At 36.6% G+C, this 16,990-nt stretch overlaps 2 protein-coding genes across 2 annotated transcripts in view; one reads left to right on the forward strand and one right to left on the reverse strand.

Annotated features, from left to right (window-relative positions):
• Positions 1-11,121: 11,121 nt before the first annotated feature.
• Positions 11,122-13,693, reverse strand: map1lc3c (microtubule-associated protein 1 light chain 3 gamma). Its single transcript, XM_027161580.2, has 4 exons — positions 13,523-13,693; positions 13,371-13,426; positions 12,487-12,593; positions 11,122-11,512 (listed from the first exon to the last, which is right to left on the reverse strand). The coding sequence occupies exons 1-4, from the start codon at positions 13,626-13,628 to the stop codon at positions 11,323-11,325; spliced, it is 459 nt and encodes a 152-aa protein (XP_027017381.1). The 5' UTR covers positions 13,629-13,693; the 3' UTR covers positions 11,122-11,322.
• A 2,815-nt stretch (positions 13,694-16,508) lies between these two features.
• strn (striatin, calmodulin binding protein) overlaps positions 16,509-16,990 on the forward strand; it is a 52,787-nt gene continuing 52,305 nt past the window's right edge. Inside the window, exon 1 of the mRNA XM_047806609.1 lies at positions 16,509-16,948. Within this exon, the coding sequence (XP_047662565.1) occupies positions 16,736-16,948 (213 nt within the window). The 5' untranslated portion in view covers positions 16,509-16,735. The remainder of the gene's footprint in view (positions 16,949-16,990) is intronic.

Here is a 16,990-nt window from a genome sequence, read left to right on the forward strand (position 1 = left end):
ATCATAAGTTACAGAAGAGAAATAGGACACGGTTGTCCCGGAGACCCAGCTGCCTGTTTATGTCCCGGTCAGATTACCTAACAACCCTTGCTCCCTTTGCCTCCTCCCTTTCTCAATTCATCTCCTGCCTTGCAGAAAAATAGCGCCCCAAAAGTGGGCAGAAAAAGAGTACTCTGCTATGTTGGCTGCATGAGAAATGTTTTCTGGCAGCCAGGTTATAATCAACAAGGCTGTAATTATCATGGTTTAAGCCCCCAGGTGTTATTTACAACTTACATCACAACAAACAAGCAATATCATAATGCTGTGTTCATGTTCATTAGTCTTAAGCCAAATCTGATGTGAACATTTCTCCTTATGTCCCTTTTGGTTTTGGCTTCATTCCACTGTCACCATGATTTTGCCTTTTCTGTATTATAGACTTAAATGCTACATGCTAGTTAGACAAAATTGTTACTTGACATGTAGCTAGTCATACATAGTTTTACCTTAGTAATTCACCAACACATGACATTCTTGTCTTGTTCAGGCTTTAAATTTCCTAGTCTGTATAAAAGCCTTACAATGCTAGCTCATAACTAGCTAAATCAATAACTTTAGTCATTATCAACCATATGCTTCTTGTCCATATTTCCCAGTGTTCTCATGACAGTATTCCTACACTATCTTTTCTAAGTGATTTACTAGCAATTCTGAGTTAAATTTTTATGTTTAACATTTTCTGTGTTTTATGTCTGTGTTTATATTTACTGAAAATGATACATGCTATCTGGACAAAATTGCTAGTTTCAGTCATTAATGCTTGTTGCCCATAACAACAGTGAAATTCCAGTGTAACTGTTGTTATCAAGTCTTAGTAATTTACCAGCACGTCTGAGGTAAATGTTGACATTCCAGAAATGTTTGTCCTGTTTAAATATTAACTATGCTGCTGCATTGTCTGAACAAAGCTAACTAGTAACTACTAGCTAAATCATGAGCCTCAATCATTATCTAGCTCATGCTTGCTTTCTTTAATATATAGTAGTTGTATATTATAGTATACTATACTATCGTGTCGTATTTTCCTATTAATTTAACAACACATCTGAGCTAAATGTTGATATTTCCTACACATTCTGTGCTGTTATCTTGTTTGTATACCTTGTTAACTAGCTAGATTTTTATCCTCAGATATGGTTCTAATATTAATATCAGTATCAATATCATATTTCCATTGTTATCCTGACTTTAAGTTGTTCAATGTCTGTTCCCATTTCCAAAGCATAAAATTTAATGAGCTACATTTGAAAGCCCCACACTTAACAGATATCTTTAATATGACATAGTACATAACACACTGTTTGTTAGCATTTACATTTAAATACTTGACACTTGCTTTGTTGGTAAAGGGTAAAATCAAAGCCATCCTTGACCTCTGACCAGTGAGGAAAACCTACACGATTATAATGACCTCATTATGAATGGAGGTAGTTCTGACTCCTTGCTTCCCCCCTTTGATGTCCATCCTTTTATTTTCTTTTTTTTCTTGCAACAAGGAGAAAAGCAGCCATTCAGTATTACATCCTCTCATATCCTGCTGACTATTCAACCTGGTACATTAATATAGAGTAGTTTTATTATCTACAAACACAGAATGTCGGGTATAGTGAGGTGTGGATGACGTTAGTGCTAATGTTAATTATAGACATGTGTTAGGACTAGAACTTTGATACAGACCTATATTATTGTGTCAGACTGTGCTCTATTCATTAGCCAACCCGAGGGGATTCAATAGGCACCATTAACCAAGCTTGAAGGGTTGAACAAGGTAAGGATTGTGTGTCTGTGTGTATGTATGTTTGTGTGCAAGGCCTTGACCTGTACAGTAGCTTCTAAGCCAACATGACAGACCATTAAAAATTTGTTATACAACCAAACCATTAGTCATATTTCCACATCTACAGTTCTCTCCTTTTCCTACAACCTAAGACAATTAAGATAAGAGGCCCAGGGTTCAATCTTACACTCCAGACCCATAAGATTACTCTTTGAGTATATTCATAAAGTTCAAGCTTCTGAGTCCTTAGATGTGCACTTTTACAGGAGAGCTACATCCATTAGCCTAATGCTTTAGCCACGGGTATTAGCATGTTAGGCCTGTAAGTGCCAATGGCGCCCAGTGAGACACACTGCTTTCATTTTCTCTGAGGGTTTGATGACATGGGGAGAGATTTGTCACTGCTGAGGCCCATATCATGTGGGAAGCTTCGCGTTTACTGTAGCCACTAACATGTGACCAGAGCAACTGAGACAAAGGGCCTCCTCTGAGGTCAGCATATGCAACACAGCTTTCACATGCAATGCCTCTTGGTGAAATTTAATATCAGGGGAAAACCTAACGTTACACCCACACATGCACAGAGAGATAGAAAGTATAAACCTTATCCGTGTGCCTTTTTTTTTTTTTTTTTGCGCGTGTGCTTGGAACAACATTGCCCCCTTGAGGTGGACTCTCAGCCAATTTGTTATTCTCATTCTTCCTGTTTAACATGCTTTTGACCACAGAACTGGTTTTGTTCACTTCCTAAAGCCTATGGCAAAACAGGGTGACTAAACTGTCACTGGATGAGTGAGTATGTGCCTGTGACACTGTCTGAATGGATGACACATTGTTCAGCTATGGCACGCACTCCAGATTTTTCTCTTCTATCCTGTTTTTTTTTTTCAGGCTTTTGCAGTGTCCCTATTCCAAAAGCTATAAAAGTTCAGGCAGCCTTTCGGTGGCTTTTTCTCATTTTGAGCTTTATTGAATTTCCTTTCACACTTACTAATGCTTTAGGCATGGGTGGTTATGTTTAGACACCATCCATAATTACATGGAAAGCGACTCTGTCAGGAAGGTGCAATTACCAGTGTCATCTGTGCATACAGTGATTATAATACAAAGGTGAGTATAAATAGCACAGTGCCTTACTAATACTCACTCTGAGGGCTTAAAAACAGAACTGATAAGACCCAACTCCAGAGAGAGTCTCATTTAACCCCGGCATCCATTAAATAATCATGTGTTCCTTCTATAGTCCTTGAGGGAAGATTATGAAATATTCATCTTTGTTCTACACAGGTGATTTGTCAGGGAAAAAAAGGGGAAGACAAAGAGAGCGCTAATCTCATTGTGATGTTGATCAGACTGAAATAAGCAATTATTTCCCAATGTCTATGGTTCATCAATTTTTAATATTGAAAATAAGGTCACCAGAGGTTGAATATCTAAAACAATGTGTAGAAATATGTTGTTTGTGGTTACACCTGCTGTCTATTTGTCTGAACAGTGCTGATAAAGCTAAGCGATATAAGGATATTAAATAGATCAGACCTCACAGGTATCATCTGTTCTTTTATATCTCTGTCTTCTGAGCCTTTGAACCAGTTGGGGTTTTTTTTCTGTGGTAATTCATTAAATTAAAAGTAACTCTGAACTGAAAATGTTTTCTGGAGGTTATAGTTAGTATCCAGTATTTTGTTTCAATAGTTAACAAAATGGAAAATGGGTGTGAACTTTTTGGCTATTAAATTAATATTGAAATGCTGTTCATGTCGACATGGGATTGTTTATTAGCAGTTAGCTAATGGTAGATAGAAGTCATTTGTGAATTACAACTACTAATGCAGTACTGTAGACAAGTCAGCATTATAACATGAGCAAGGCAATGAGAGAAGTCTCAAATGTTATTAGACAGTTTCAGGTAGGAAGCTGAAAAAATGACAAGCTATGCCATGGTGGTGGATGTGTGTTTGTGTCTCACATTATAAACCAACTAGCACAAAATAGTCTACTGTCCTGTGGAGAGAAGCTCAACCACTGTTCTCATGGCAATTAGTCAAACAAAGGTGCATATTTCAGCAGATATATTCTCCATTAGCTTATTTAGAGAATTACATGTTTTTATTAAATTTGTGTGTTGTGTGATGGATTGTTTATTTATTGGTTGGTTAGGTGGTTGATATGTTGATTGGTTAGTTGGTTGTTTTGTTTGTTTATTGAGTGGTGGGTAGGTTGATTGATTGGTTGAATGGTTGATTGGTTGGTTCATCAATTATTTTGTTTAATAGTCAGTTGGTAGATTGTCTGGTTGATTAATTGGTTAGTTGGTTGGTGTGATGAGTTGGCTGTGACTGTTGTACCAGTGCCATGTCTTTGAAGATATGGGCATTAGGATATTTACACCATATTGTCTACTCCTAAAAAGGTAAAACAGGTAAGTATTGTATAAAATTAACTTTGCATCATAAATGGCCATACAAGACAATAAATGTTTACAGGCACAAATCATTTTGTAGCATTATTTCTTTGAAATTTGAAGATACTATCCGCTGGAATAATGTGGTAATATCAGTAAGTGGGAAGAATTGTCATATAATAATAATAATAATAATAATAATAATAATAATAATAATAATAATAATAAACTTTATTTTGTATAGCGCCTTTAAAAGTAGCTTCTCAAAGCGCTTGACATAAAAGATGAAAGTAAAAGATACACATAATATTACAGACACTAAAACTAACCATACCAAAAATAAAAAGCCAATAAATAACTAACAAAGAAGTCACATAAAAGCTACCCTAGAAAAGTACATTTTAAGATGGGATTTAAAAACCCTCAGGGATTCGCATTCCTAATCTCTGAGGGCAGGGAATACCACAATTTGGGAGCCATGGAAGAACAAGCCCGATCACCCATAGTTCTCTGCCGTGTTGTTTGTACAGTCAGAAGACCAGCTTCAGAAGAGCGTAGAGCACGTGTAGGTTTGTAGCGGGTTAAAAGCTCACACAAATAGTGGGGGGCCAAATTGTTCAAGGTTTTATAAGTGAGAATGAAAATTTTAAAATAAATACGAAAACTAACAGGAAGCCAGTGCAATTTTTCCAGGATAGGTGTGATGTGCTCCCTTGCAGTGGTCCTAGACAGAATTCTAGAGCTGAATTCTGTACCAACTGTAATTTACTTAGGGTAGCTTTAGGAACTCCAGCCAGCAAAGCATTACAGTAGTCAAGACGTGAAAAAACAAAAGTGTTGATTAACTTTTCAGCCACAGAGAAAGTCAACATGGGACGTAATTTGGCAATGTTTCTGAGATGAAAAAATTAAGCTTTGACAGTGTTACGAACATGATGGTCATGTCAATGGATGGATGTGAAATGTGAATGGAGGACAGAACCACAAAAGATATTCTCAACCTAAAGTATTAAATAAATTATCACTGATGAAGGGATTCTTTTCCATCTGGTGTTTGTACAGGTCTTCAGCTACTCCATTAGAATTCTACTATCACTTAAAATCCAGTAATAATTCTGTGCTAGAACAAATTCCTCGTATGTGAAAACATACTTGGCAATAAATATCTTTCTGATTCTGATTCTGATTCTAAATTCACAAGCAAAAGCAATTCAGCAACAAAGAATACTTTATAGCATTCATAAAAAGGAACTGCATTAAATTTAAACGAAGAGCTGAATCATTATACTCTGTGTCATATAAAAGATTTTAAAAGCTATAATAAGCTAAATTAAGCTGTAATATAATTAAAGTTGTATACCAAATGCTAACATTAAAGTCATTTTAATGCAAAATTTTCTTATTTAATAGACACAAAGTATTATCATTTTATTTTAGATAAACATGTTAAAATGTCACTTGCCCTCTTACCATGATTATTCAAAATTAAATAATTATGTGGAATTGTGGTAATCTACTTAATTCACTTAATTAGCATTATCTTTTATATCCAACTGTCCAACAACTAGCAGTGGAAATTAAAATATCACTGCATCCACCTCGGTGTTATGAAGCCTTGCAATTAACAGTTGACTTAAAAAAAAAAATTGATTGTTTACATTATACATTCGTACATTATTTTACATAGATTACTAATCCGTGTGTAGAAATTATTACTGTTCCTTGCTAATAACATCAAGGAACATCTTATAACATCAGGATACATACAGTTAACAGACGAAACAGTGTGATGGAATGATTCATTATTTCAATTGTATCTGAAGCATTCCTAGTCTTATCAGTCCTTCACCTCAAAGCTAACACTAGATAATCAGCATTCTAGATAATGTGTGAATTTTAAAATGTGGAAATGTTTAATTAGCCTTTTTTTTTGTAACAGCCAGAAGTAAAGCTGTTCCTTAATGATAGAATGTTTCTAGTTTCTAGACATGGCAAACATTTTTTTTGTCTTAGTAAATTTTAATAATATGACTGTTTATTGCTGTTAAGCTATTAGAGATAACAGCAAACACAACATTCAGCAATCAACAAACATTTAGCATAACAAAACAATAAAAAGCATGATGTATTGTTCTTTAATTTAATTTGTAATTAAAAAGATTTGCTGTGGTTTAACACAAATAAAACATTCATGGATAATAATCACAACACCCTGCTGAATTTTGGGTCACTTTGTAATATCCATCGAAATTCATTTGCATTCTTGTCTTGGAGCTAAATCCATTGTTAGCGTGTTGTGAGACACAGATGTTTTCCTCATTGTTGAGTTTGAGAAAACTAAATATACTTTGATTCCCAAAACACACTGAGTCATTTCCAGACATCAAGGCAGGATTGTGACTAGCTATTACTGAATCAGAGCATGGCATTTGAGTCACCAACTCTCTTTTCTGTGGAAGCCTGCTGAATGAAGTGACATAGTCCAGGCAAGAATGCAATTAAGCTGATAGACGGCAGGCAGCTTGATTATATTCAGGATGTGTTCCAGCGGCTCGAGAGAGCGTTTTTATGCTCCTGCCAAAGAAGGCACCTCAGAAGAAAGAGCTCTAATGAGAGCTAATGTTTTTGCCAGGTCCAGCTGAAGCACAGAGACTTAATGAATGACCATGCACCTAGGTCTACTGGTCTACTGCCACAGGTCTATAACTATAACTAAACTCCACACACAAATTACAACTACTTATTAATTACAGCTTCAGCTCATTTTTTCCCCCTCTCGACTGCTGAGGGGCCTAAGTGAGTCACCTTAGTAATGCATATCTTGTTGGATTCTCAACAGAGTATTCTCGCAAGCTTCCTGAGAATAGTCAGTTATTTTTAGCTGGACAGTTTGAGTTTGTTGTAGCTCTGCATACGAATCCATGAAATAACTGTCAGTGTACTCTCTGCCCCTGGTTTGAAGGGTTGGCATTACTGTGCTGGCAGCCTGTTAATTATGGCACAGTGTGTGCATGGCTGGCACCCGGGACAATTAAGTGTTTGTCTTCAGACTGGCACATGGGGGGCAGCAGGTTTCCCTTCACCTGTCAGAATGCTATTAGCAGCCCATACACTCTCAGGGCAGAGCTAAGCACAGCCAGAGGACATGGAGGATGAATACAGCAACACCACTGATTAGCATGACATGTTTGAGACTATTATTAGAGCTTGACATATGCCATTGACATCAAATTCAAAACTTGTGTGTAAATGTATTCTGTGTATTTATACATATTTTTGCGTCAAATAAATGTGATCTGTCATTGTCCTGGCACTGCAGTGGGAGTAATGGAAGGATTACGCTACTTTCTCGAAGATGGCTGACACCTGCTACAAGTTTCAATATATCCTTTGTGAATAATGCAGGAAGACTTTGCAATATTCTGGCTATGCAGTACAAAAACACAATTTTCCACAAATAGGACAAGAAAAAAATGCCAAAAGACATTTACTTCTCAAGATTTTGTATTTTCTTCTTAAGATTTTGCATTAAAGCTTTGAGGCTGATGTAGCTAAGAACTAAAGGAGCTTTTAACATTAGTTTCAGTAAACAGCAGAACAAAAATACAAATTAGACAGCATTACAATCATTACAATTCATCTATAATTCACTAACAAATACATTGAAATGTGAAATTCTGACTTTTCTTGACAGATTTTGGCCTGAGGTTTGTACTTATGGTCTGTGATATATTTCTAGTGTCTATTGCCTGTTAGCAACAAATTCCCATCAATAGCAAGACAAATCTATTAGGGTAAGGTATTGTATTATAAGATGAATGATAAGTGTTTCAAATTCTTGATGTCCTAAAGGATTCAAGCTCGTAAAACCTTTCTTTCATTACAGCAAGGAAACAAACACACGCAATCACTTTCTGCTTCTGTTGTCTGTCTCTATGTGTAATAAGTACTCTGATTAGATAATGTGTGCTTAGACTATAAATGTTTAGTTTCTTCCCCAGAGCCATATTTGGAAGAAAAAAAAGGGTGATAGTGAATAATTCACCTTGTTCACATTCAGTAATGTATTTACTGCATAACATTCCAATCACTGTTGACTTATTTATGGATATGTCTCTACAGCAGACTAAGAAATATTCAATTCAATTCAACTTGTTTGTATAGTGCTTTTAACCACTCACATTCAGTATAGAAACAAAATACAAATTTAAAGTTTAAAGTTTAAAATGAAGACTTTTTAATGTTTAAAATTAAGACTCTATTAACTATCCCTAATGAACAAGCTGGAGGTGATGGTGGCAAGGAAAAACTCCCTGAGATGATATTAGGAAGAAACCTTGAGAGGAACCAGACTGAGAAATGAACCTCATCTTCATTTGGGTGACACTGGAGAGTAAATAATGTCAATGAAAATAATGTCTTTTCTACAACAGTCTGTAGTCAAATTAAACAACCAAGAGCTCCTGAGGAACTAACAGGTAGCCATAGTTTAGTAATTCCTTCCTGACAAAGTCTTCAAAGGATTGCTGATGAAGACCCAACCATAAAGCTGACTGACACAACAGTGGTTGAGTCATTTGAGCTACTAAGAAGGTGTGACAGTCTGTATCACAGCTGTACTCATGCTGTAGGAATCTATAAGCTGAGTAAGAAAGAGATCAGCTCTAGTCTTGCATCTTCTTCATATTTTTTTCCACCAGTTGTGGTGCTGTTACACAACATGGTTCAACAAATTGAGTCAAAAATTCTCCGCCTTATGATAATATGATGAATGGCAATAACTTCATACTTAGGCTTAGCTCTCTGTGCTATTTTTATACAAGCTGCCTTTGGATCTAGTGCATAGTTAAATAAGCAAACCTCAAACTTGTCTTAGCTCCACTAGTTTTGGGTTAAGTGGAAAATGGTGTTCAATTTATTTTTTTGGCTGAAATGTCACCTTAAACCATGTCTGGTGCTGCGGTTTTCAAAGGTGAATTAAACTGTGATTGCCTCATCATTACACAACCAGACCTAACCATCTCAGTATTGACTCACTGGACTTTTGGCTCCCGCATGGCACCACTCTAAACACACCCGCTGCAAGACGGGGCTCATTTTCGCTGAGGATAATGCTGACATGGCCTTGAATATGTTGCTGGGTCAGCAGGAATCCTGTGGAATACTGTTGATAACAGGAAATATGGCGCAAGGCAACAGACATGGCTATGTCAGGCTGGCTTAATGTCAAGCTGGACACAACAATATGGCATTAAAGTGGAAGTTTTAATAAGTGATTTGCTTATAATTATACACAACAACAAATGTGTACTACAAACATGTTCCATAAGCTTATAGGTATACATATGACTGCAGTATTTTCCTGAGGACACATTACAGGAGTTTGTGTAAAACAGAAATGCCTTTCACTAGTATTGTAGCCAAATCATCGTCACCATCCTCTTCACAGGGAGTTTTGCAACGCAACAGCGCCACCTGCAGGGTTTTGAATTCACTCACAAATTGTCACAAATAAATCAATAAAGGAGCAAGTAGCATTTTAAAAGCTGCAGTTAGAAAGTGAACTAGCTTGTCTCAATTCCTTAGACAGAATCCTTCATTTAATTCTGAGATTAAAAATCATTTAGCCAGTAATGATTATAGGAAAGATAAGTTCAGTGTGTGTGTGTGTGTGTGTGTGTGTGTGTGTTTATTTTCTTCACTCTTGGTCTTTTGAGGGAAAATGTAGAAGAGAATATCTTGCTGAATGTGGTACTGGCTATGATGAAACTCAGGCTGTTAAACAAGCAACCTTACCACAGGTAATTGCAAAATTACTAAATATGCTGACATGCACATAGATAAAGCTGAAGGAAAATAAGGTGGTTTTGCTATTCTCATTTATTTGTTGATGCATTTCAAGCAGTCAAGCAATGTATCATTCAATAAAATAAAAAAAAGTACAGTGTTACTGCTTAGCAGACTGAATATGATTTAAACACTTTATTTTGAATATATTATATACATTTTCTGAGAAACTGAGAATTTATGTCACCATAAACTCAAAATGCTTACATTTAAGTCCCTTTAGAATTTAAATTCAGTTGCACAGGCTGATGTGTGAATGCAAGTTCCTTCATGAAACAAATTTATGGAAATTGAAATCCCTAAATGATCATGTAGAGTTAGACATCTTTCCAACTTACATTTATGCATTTCTTGATGCAAGTGAAGTGTAGACATTTCTCTGCCTTTTCAGTTATCCACAATTTTGACATGCAATTTACTATTCAATTTATAGACATTATGGTTTAAAGGTGTAAAAGTTCATTTAAGCTCAGAAACTTAAGAATACACCTTGTAGCTTTGCTTATTCCTCATGAATTCTTGATACATTTCTTCCATCCAAACATGCTGATCCTTTCTGTACCTGCATTTCAATTTAGCATGTTATGGAAGTCTAAGTGACTCATATATTCATTTAAAATCAACACAACTATTCTCATGAGTGACAAGTGCATGGAGAAAGGCTTTTTGGGTCTTGTAGGCCCTAAATCTAGCTCTTCCATTACCATATTTCTTTTTGTTTGATAGATTCAATTTAGTTTAACAGTTAACTAAGCTAGTCATCAAGAGGGATAAATAAGATGGTGTATTTTCCATCCATTTAAAGATGCTAGAAAGATCTGGGGATGTCTCAGATGTGTCCTCATGCATATTCAGCCAACCCAACACTTAATAGGGGCACAGATGTTCCTGTACCTTTAGAGTTTTGAAGAAGGAAGAGAAGGGAGAAGAAGAAAAAAAAAAAGCCCACCCACACAATCACCCCAAAATGTGGGTTTAAAAAAAAAAAAAAAAGCTACTTGGAATCAACCGTGTGGTTGGAGACTCAGTTTGACACAAAGCTTCACTCTAGTTACTGACACAAGAATGACAACATTTATTACTTTGTTAATTAAAATACATTCTCATGTACACACTGGCAAATTACAGAATTTTTAAAACTACACACAAAAAAAAAAAAACCTCAACATTATGTACAAGCATTCTTAAATAGTTACCAGTTTTTTTTTGTTTTTAAACACTGTCCCTCACCCCCACACAACACATCTAGTGATCATCTTGAGAACTGATGCAAACTTTCACATTGTCCGAACATTTCTTGAGAGGCATAGGTCATGTAGAGAAATCCATCCTCATCCTTGTGGTCCTTGTACACCTGTGCCATAGTGAGAGACATGCTAGCGATGCCTGCGTTGTTGATCAGCAGGTAAAAAGCCTGACTAGGCATGAGGGTCATCCGGTTTCTGAAAAGGAGAAGCAGTACAATGGCAGATCTGCAATACAAAGACTGCTTAAATTTTTACACACCATTACTGCCAAATTTGCACTTAGCAAAGAACATTAGAGCTTTAATAAAACATATGGATAAAATTAAACCAGAAGCATTGTTTTTTCAGCCCCTGATTAAATCTAAAACATTTTTGGCATGAACAGGGCACAGACTGATCAAACAGCAAGGTTATTTAAAATACATTTCTTCTGCTCTTTTCAAACTGTACAGCTCCATTGACCAAATACCAGTTCCCTCAAGGGCTTAGACATAATCCAAATGAATTAAAGTAACAGCAAGCTGCACATTGACAGGAATTTCTCCATGAGGACAATGCTAGATAAATGATGGGACTGATTCCAAGTAGCTTTTATATACAAATTCCATAAAGCAGCATCCCGGTGTTGATTAGTTGCTCAAGAATAATCAGGAGTCATCTGACGTTTTGATTACCTACTGTGGAGATGTAAAAACTTGAATACACCATTACATACATTACTAAATATACCATTTTTAACTGCAAAATTGCTCCTTTGTTAATATCTGTGAAAAAGCTACACCTCTGATCACAAGCTTATTATTATTTAATTAGATATCTCTATTCTTTTTTTAATTTGGTGCAGCCAAATTTGGGCACTTGATCAAAACCATTTAGCATAAAACAGGGGTGGGAAAAAAAAATCCTTTCCATATGAAGTAAAGGGGGACAGGCCTTAATTTAACACATTCCCACAGAAACTCAAATCTACACTCTCCTTTATGCAACCCAAATTCCTCAGGCTCTTAATCATAAGCACTGGCATGATACCAAAGCTGCTGTGGGTGACTGGAGCTTTATATCTTACCAACAGATCCAAGGTTACAAGTACTCAAAATTCTCAAGGTTAGAAACTAATAAGCCTTCAAAAGAATTTAATAAAAATAAAAAACAAAAAACAAAACCCACACCTGATTATGGTGACAAACTGCGTCATGGTGAGCTCTTGTGGAACAAGAAACTTTGTTTTGTCCAGCAGTGGAAGGTATTTTTCACGATGATATCGTTCTATAATCACCTGAAAACAGCACAGCACTCATTTCAAATACACCAGCAAAAATGAAAACCAAGTAGGGGGGAAAAAAAACAAACCCACTAACTTTACATTTCTACTAAGTGACTTATGCAGTTTTCTAAATTATAGGTTATTTATTAAAAGAAAAATTCCTACCAGTCCTGAATATTATAACTAACCTTTCCTAAACATCTCACATTAGTAGCTCAAATTCTCAAGCAAGAGCTCCAGCATAATCAGAACTTGTTTGATGTACCTGTATAAATGCAGAAATTACAAAGACCTGGTCGAATTTGATATTCATCTACTACAACAAAGAAGTTTAAAAATGTACATCAAGCCTTTTGTCACATAACTTGATTTAAATATATAAATAAATGTCAGTGATCCAAAAGTGGCACAGATGATGTTCCTTTTGATGGCACCACCCCAGAAACAATGAGATTTAAAGTTTTGCACCTAAATCTCCAAAACAAAGTGTAGTGTGCTATAAAAAGGTGTATACTAAGTATCCTTTACCTGAAAATGTGGCTATAAGTGTGTCATAAAACTGGACCTGAAGGTTTGCTGATGCTCATTTAAAGCTTTAAATCATGAAGCTAATTGAAGAATCATAACAAAAAAAAACCTTATGGCCTATAATTAATTAATTTATTTTTATTTTTAAAATTATTACACCTAAACTTTGAAAGGGGGGGGGGAAACAAACAAACAAACAAAAACAAAACAAACAAAAAACCACAAAGGCTAATGATAAACAGACATCTATCATGACCTTACCGGAACTTTGGTTGGAAATTTGGTCCTGATTCCAGCCACTTCCTGTTTCCTCGTTGCTGTTGATCAAAAACACATAAATAAATAAAAAAAAAAGAGTCAAAAAGAGGCTACAGATCCGTGAGACACATTAAGATGTGATAGATGCAGGTTACCAAAGCTTTTCCTCTGTTTGAAAGGCTTAGGGTGCTGGACTTTCTCAAACGGAGCCATGGTGGATGTTTTCCCACGGCCTCTGATCCGCTCACACTGATTGCTCATGAAGCTGCAGCTAATTAAATAGCGCACATCAGGTGACGCAGCTGTACCTGATCCTTCCCTATTGCTCGGTTCCCTGCTGTCTTATGAGCTTGGATGATTTTCAAAAAAAAGTGAAAAAGATCTAAACCAGGAAGTAAAAACAAACGGAGGTGTCCACTAATTATAAGTGTCTACCAATTACTAGTTTCTAGTGTTGTTTACCAATTATGTTACTGTTTACGACAGTAGTTTGCACTTGCGTCAGTTACGTGTTGTATTACGACAGTGTTGTTGGGATTTGGCTTATTTGTTGGTTAATTTATTGTTTGTGGTGTTCCTGTGAAATATTTAGCTGTGTGCTAACACCCTTTATTAAACACCATTTTACGGAAATTATTCATTTTTTATAGTGGCCACACCACCATCTTGCATGTTATTGGGAAGTGGGAGGAAACTAGAGAACCCAGAGAAAACCCATACAGACATGAGCAGAATATGAGAAGCTTTTCAAAAACAGGAGCATAGTAAAGTTTTGAACCACAGAACACTGGATCAGAGGGGCCAGTACCACCTATTGCTCCACCATGCTCAAGTCAAGTCAAGCAGCTTTTATTGTCATTTCAAACATACAGGTATATAGCTTTTACAGTACATAGTGAAATGAGACAGCGTTTCTCCAGGATCATGGTGCTACATAAAACAAAGACACAGCTAAGGACTTAGTAAGTAGTCCTAGCCACATAAAGTGCAACTGTGTGACCTTGTGCAAACAGTGCAGGACAAAAAAAAAAAAAGAAAGAAAGACAGTGCAGGTCAAGACATAAAGACAGTGCAGGTCAAGACATAAAGCCAGTGCTGAACAAGACAGAAAGCCAGTAAAGAACAAGACAGAAAAACAGTACAGGACAAGACATAAAGACAGTGCAGGTCAAGACAGAAAGATAATGCGGAACAAAACAGAAAGACAGTGCAGGTCAAGACAAACAAGACAGTGCAGAACAAGACAGAAAGACAGTGCAGGTCAAGACAAACAAGACAGTGCAACACTAAAGACAGATAGTGCGGGGCAAGACAGAAAGACAGTGTAGTACAAAAGACAAAAAATACACACAATGCAAAGAAAATATAGAAGAAATTACACAAAAGTCCATACACAAAAATAGCATCGACCAGTGTAAATACTGTATGTTTATTCAATTCTGCATGTGCAGAAATACTGGAATGAACACGGTATTATAAAAGCAGTTGCATGAGGTAATGTAAAGTATTGTGCAAAACAGCAATTAACTGAAATGTGAGATGTTCATATTAATGAGAACTCCATCGAAGGAGTTATTTATGAAATGATGACTATGATGGTGTTGATGGCAGCATTACCAGGAATAAAGATTTGGAGCATTCTCTGTTTGAGCAGAGTGTACAGATGAAACAAACTCAACTTTCCCTTTCATTATAGCACATCTAACATAGCACTGAATATCATATGTAAATTCTGATTATTCAATATGCAGATAATTCAGTGTGTATTTTTTCCCTTAATGCTAACAAACACTATTATGAAAAGAGTCTTATATTTTAGTGCAGATATGTACATATGTGGTGATAATGATGTATAAAATTTCTGCCCTATTGTTCACAAGATTATTTTGGACCTAGAATCAAAGGAATTTATGAGATGATGACTATGATGGTGTTGATGGCAGCATTACCAGGAATAAAGATTTGGAGCATTCTATGAGTGGTTAGCACATTCGCCTCACACCTACAGGGTTGGGAGTTCGATTCCCACCTTCGTCTTGTGTGTGCGGAGTTTGCATGTTCTCCCCGTGCCTCAGGGGTTTCCTCCGGGTACTCCAGTTTCCTCCTCCGGTCCAAAGACATGCATGATAGGTTGATTGGCATCTCTGGAAAATTGTCCGTAGTGTGTGATAGCGTGAGTGAATGAGAGTGTGTGCCCTGCAATGGATGATGTATCCTGCCTCGATGCCCGATGACCCCTGAGATAGGCACAGGCTCCCCGTGACCCGAGAAGTTCGGACAAGCGGTAGAAAGTGAGTGAGAGCATTCTATGAGCTTTAATTCGATGTCCAAAAGAATCTTAGAATCATCAGTGACTATATTTTGGAAATTTATGCTGTAGTCTAATTACATAAATCTATTGCCAGTACATCACACATTGACATGTACACCCAATAAAATATTATGCAATATTTACTCAGAGGCCACTTTAGTAGTTATACCTAGAGTATAGGTAGTTAAATGAAATATGTGATTAAGACTCGAGTTTCTGGTTTTATCCTTACTGAAGATTAACAGTTACTGAAGATGAATGAACTCTTATGCAGTCATACAGTTGCACTTTGTGTAAAAATACAGTTGCTGAGTATCTGTTGCAGTACACAATTTGCCAACCCACCAGTTTTTACCATTAATTCTTAATTTCCATATTCTTGGAATATAATGGTTATCATATAATATGATTTTAAAATTCAATAAATAAATTCATTTATTTTCCTTTATGTATGTATGTATGTATGTATGTATGTATGTATGTATGTATGTATTTATTTATTTATTTGTTTGTTAAGAAATAATACGCGGTAAAAATTGTTTACTTTTGGACTTTTACAAAAAAAAAAAGAAAAAAAAGAAAAAAGAAGAAGAAAACAAAACAAAACAAAAAAAAATTTGAATGTCCAATCCGCATGTCCCATCATGCAAACAAATGCATTCACCTTCGATTGGCTGTTTACGATCGAAATGATTTATGACCACCAATCAGAGCGGAGTATGTTGACAGATCTACGCTTCTGTTTTGTGTGCGTGAGCTCGCTCGCGAATTACCAAAACAACGCTCTGTTGTGCACTACGTAGGGCGCAGGAGTTAGTTTATCATCCACACTAGGAAGTGCACTTATGTAGGGAGCAGGGGGGTGTTTGTGATGTAGCCAAGCGGACTCCTGGGTTCGAGTTGTCCAGTAGAGAGAGCTGTTTGTGTCGGTAGTGTGTTTTTCGTCTCTGCTTAGCTGAAAGCGGATATTGTAAAGTAAAGTGAGAGACAGAGAGAAGCTATAAGACGGAGTTGTCGTGTCAATCTGGGTGAACGGATCTCCCTTCCCGGCCTGGCCATGGACGAACAGGCGGGTCCCGGTGTGTTTTTTAACAATAACAATAACTCGGCTTTGGCCGGTGGAGTCAAAGCAGTTCAGCCGGGCGACGGAGGCGGAGAGGCGGCGAGGGCGCAGTACAGTATCCCGGGGATCCTGCACTTTCTGCAGCACGAATGGGCCCGTTTCGAGGTGGAGAGAGCGCAGTGGGATGTAGAACGGGCCGAATTACAGGTAATTCTCTTCAGGATATCTGTCGGAATCTGTTTTATTTTA

This window comes from Tachysurus fulvidraco, chromosome 2, assembly GCF_022655615.1.
Source record: "Tachysurus fulvidraco isolate hzauxx_2018 chromosome 2, HZAU_PFXX_2.0, whole genome shotgun sequence".
Taxonomy (NCBI): Eukaryota; Metazoa; Chordata; class Actinopteri; order Siluriformes; family Bagridae; genus Tachysurus; species Tachysurus fulvidraco.

Bases quoted from the DNA above. Each gene is read 5' to 3' on its own strand.
- map1lc3c (XM_027161580.2), bottom strand. From the start codon at position 13,628: ATGAGCAATCAGTGTGAGCGGATCAGAGGCCGTGGGAAAACATCCACC. The intron at 13,427-13,522 runs GTAACCTGCATC...TTTGATCAACAG, and splicing joins CAAACAGAGGAAAAGCTTTG to CAACGAGGAAACAGGAAGTG. The intron at 12,594-13,370 runs GTAAGGTCATGA...TGCTGTTTTCAG, and splicing joins AATTTCCAACCAAAGTTCCG to GTGATTATAGAACGATATCA.